The sequence below is a fragment of the Neomonachus schauinslandi genome, chromosome 6, assembly GCF_002201575.2.
Source record: "Neomonachus schauinslandi chromosome 6, ASM220157v2, whole genome shotgun sequence".
Classification (NCBI taxonomy): domain Eukaryota; kingdom Metazoa; phylum Chordata; class Mammalia; order Carnivora; family Phocidae; genus Neomonachus; species Neomonachus schauinslandi.
Window position 1 is genome coordinate 116,338,173 of NC_058408.1, and position 3,011 is coordinate 116,341,183.

The following is a 3,011-nucleotide window of genomic DNA, read 5'->3' on the forward strand; positions in this document are numbered from 1 at the left end:
AGTAAGGCTTCCTCAGGCGTCTGACCCCCCCCCGCTGCCTCTCACCACGCTCCCCCTTCCCAGGGCCTCGGAAGGGAGGCACAGCCGGCGATTTGGAAGTCAGGAGTTGGGAGCCCTGCCGCCGTGGGGCTCGGCGTCTCAGGCGAGCGACCTGGCCGCTGTGGGAACCCGCCTTAATGGTGTCTCCCTCTGTTCTTGTTAACAGGAGGTTCAAGATGTGAGAGGCGCAGGTGGGGTCAGACGCCTGAGGAAGCCTTACAGTAGGAGCCCGGGTCTGAAAGCAGTGTTAGCAAGAGCCCGCAGCGGCTCCCCTGCACCCAGGCAGGGTCCAGTGCATTTCCAAGGGCTTCGTTTTGCACAGTTTGCCTTACTTTCACCATTTGATTATGTAGCAAAATATATGGTGTTTATTCTTCATTTAGTTTGATTATCCGATGTCACTTGTGACAGATAGGAACTTAGACTAAGGCCGTTATTTTACTTGCTTTCTTATAATATCTTTCCCATGGAGCCCCTTGCCTGGCCAGAGGTTCCTGAGTGTTGTATCTCCCTGAGCTGTGCAGGCTGGGACCCCCGATCATCCTGTCCTAGGATGGAGAGCCACCAGGAGGTATCAGAGCCAGTCGGCCTGGGCCAAACCCTAGTGAAGGCTGCCCTGTGCAGGGGGTGGAGAAGGGTTAGATTTAGAGGGCCAGGCAGGAGCCTCACCCTTCCCCAGAGTGAGGGCTGGGGTCTTCCCTTTCGGTGAGCATGGCAGAGCTTCCCCAAGCTGAGGCAGGCAGGAGTGTGAGGCCAAGGTAGGGGGAGATGCGCCCCTCATCCTCAGCTCTTCTCTACATCCCATCACGTTCTTCCCATCATTCTCTCTCTCATCCATCATCATGTGTATCCAAGACTGTCTCCATCAACCCGGAAAAAGACTCTCTCAAGACCAAAGCTTTAATTTAAACTGGGCACCAAGAAGCAAATCAAAATGTCTCGTGTTACCCGGTTCTGAAAACACTGTGCACATCTGTGTCTTGTTTGGAATATTGTCTGTTGTCCAATCCTGTGTTCTTGTTCAAAGCCAATGTCCTCGCTGTGTGCACAGTCACCTCCTTGTATGCAAAGACTCAGAGTCAGGAGATGCCTTTTGACCAGGTTTCTGATTAGGCTGTGAGCCTCTCGGGTAGGCAGCCTGGGTTTCTCCACTGATCACAAACCCAGGATGGATCCGCAGAGCCCAAGGGAATTCGGTTTGCAGCAGTGTTGACCTGGGAGATACACCAGCCCTCCATGCTCCCACAGGTGTCCATATCTCGGAACCATGGGGAGTTTTGTCTCCGTTCGCCAAGCACGTGATTCTTTTGGCAATCACGTGAAAATCAACTCTTTTTTGGTTTTTGAAAACCTGGTCCACAAAACAGTTAATCCTGGACATGAAGATTCCTTCCCAATTAAAATCGAACCTCATCTTTTTCCCCACTTGGCAATTCCATCATTTGCTACCTTGTACAGCGGCCTCTGGACTTGGCCACTAGTGTTATCTTGTGCTTCCAGAACATCCAGCAGGGCATTCCTCTTAGAAAAGGGGATGTTTGGGAAAGTAGGTTAAAACCTTAACATGTAGAGTGTTTCCCTTTACTGAGACCAGTTTGTAGACTTGCATTAAACAGTTTAAAAATCTCACTTTTCGAACAGGTAGGCACTTGAGGGGTTTTTGCTTATTGTGCTTTGTTTTACATTTTGTCTAATACTTTGCCCCTTTGGTTAAATAGCCCAGGAAAAAATTTTAAAGTAAGAAAGCGGAAAAAAAGAAGGGCAAAACTAGGAACTGTATCCATTGACAGGACACTGTAAATAACATGCAGGAAGTATATTATAGTAAAATAATCTTGAATTATAGGTGTTTTTAGATGTAATAATCTTTGGGTTATCAGTAACATGTTTAAAGCAATTCCATAAATATTCCTTTATATAGGATCTTCATGGTAGAAAGACAATCCATCAGCCAAACAAAAATCTGTATCTTCAAGTCAGCTATGTTATATTGAATAAAATAGAGTACAGGAACCTTTATTAATTATAAGGAATACGGAACTGGTCTCAGGACCCTCTTTTGAAATTAAACTGTCACTGCAGGTCTCCTGAACTATACGTGAAATGATCGAGTTTCCAGTGGGATGGGCATTTTCTAAGTAATCCAAGATATTTAAAACTCTGATGGAAAATTTGGAATCGTCCTCTCCTTTGGAATCCATGAACCAGAACCATTAAATCTGTTACTCCCAGAAAAACATGGCCCTAAATCTTGACTACAGTCAAATAAAGAATCATTCCTTTCTCCCCAAAAGAGGGAAAAATAGATAAGAGTAGAAACCACAGGGAAAGTTATCTGCCTAACAATTGCCCCACTTGCAATCTGCTCCTAAACAGAGACTGCCCAGCGAAAGCAAATATGCATTTAAATAGTCTATTTGCAAAGGAAAAGGCTCTCCCGATCCCCTTTTGCTTTAAAAATGCAAGTCAAGTGCATCCCTTGATTAGGGGTCACCCAGCTGTTACTCCTTGTCCAGTGCTGCTCCACCTGACCTTCCCTTGGGCTCCTTGTAACCTCCAGGGTTGTCCTCCCTGGCCAGCCTTTGCATCAGGACCCAGGCAGCTGTGGGGCCGGGGTGGGGCTGGGACTCACGGAAGTGCTGTGTGTTTATATCCGAATCTGCGCCATGTGTTGTGTGTACTGTTCTTCGTCCAGCCCTGTTCAGGTGCTGAGACCCCAGCGAGGAGGCTCAGGAGGGGGACCCTCTGCGTGTGCGCCTGTCCTCCAGAGAAAGGAGGTTCAGCTTGGAGCAGAGGGCCTGAAGAGCAAAAAGTTGCAGTCCCACCCCTCTCCCCGACCCCCCCGCCCCATGTGAGATCCAGATAACTTGTAAGCTTTTTCATTGGATCCGATTTGACCTTCCTTTTCTGACTGCTGCTTGATGTTATGGCCACGGGCTCCCCACGGGGAGTTTATCACCCCCACCCCTGCC

General features: G+C 48.2%; 1 protein-coding gene across 1 annotated transcript in view; it reads left to right on the forward strand.

Moving 5' to 3' along the window:
- Positions 1–2,458, forward strand: part of CXCL12 (C-X-C motif chemokine ligand 12) — a 14,586-nt gene extending 12,128 nt beyond the window's left edge. The window contains exon 4 of the mRNA XM_021700246.2: positions 206–2,458. Coding sequence (XP_021555921.1) covers positions 206–221 — 16 coding nt within the window. The 3' untranslated portion in view covers positions 222–2,458. The remainder of the gene's footprint in view (positions 1–205) is intronic.
- Positions 2,459–3,011: the final 553 nt, after the last annotated feature.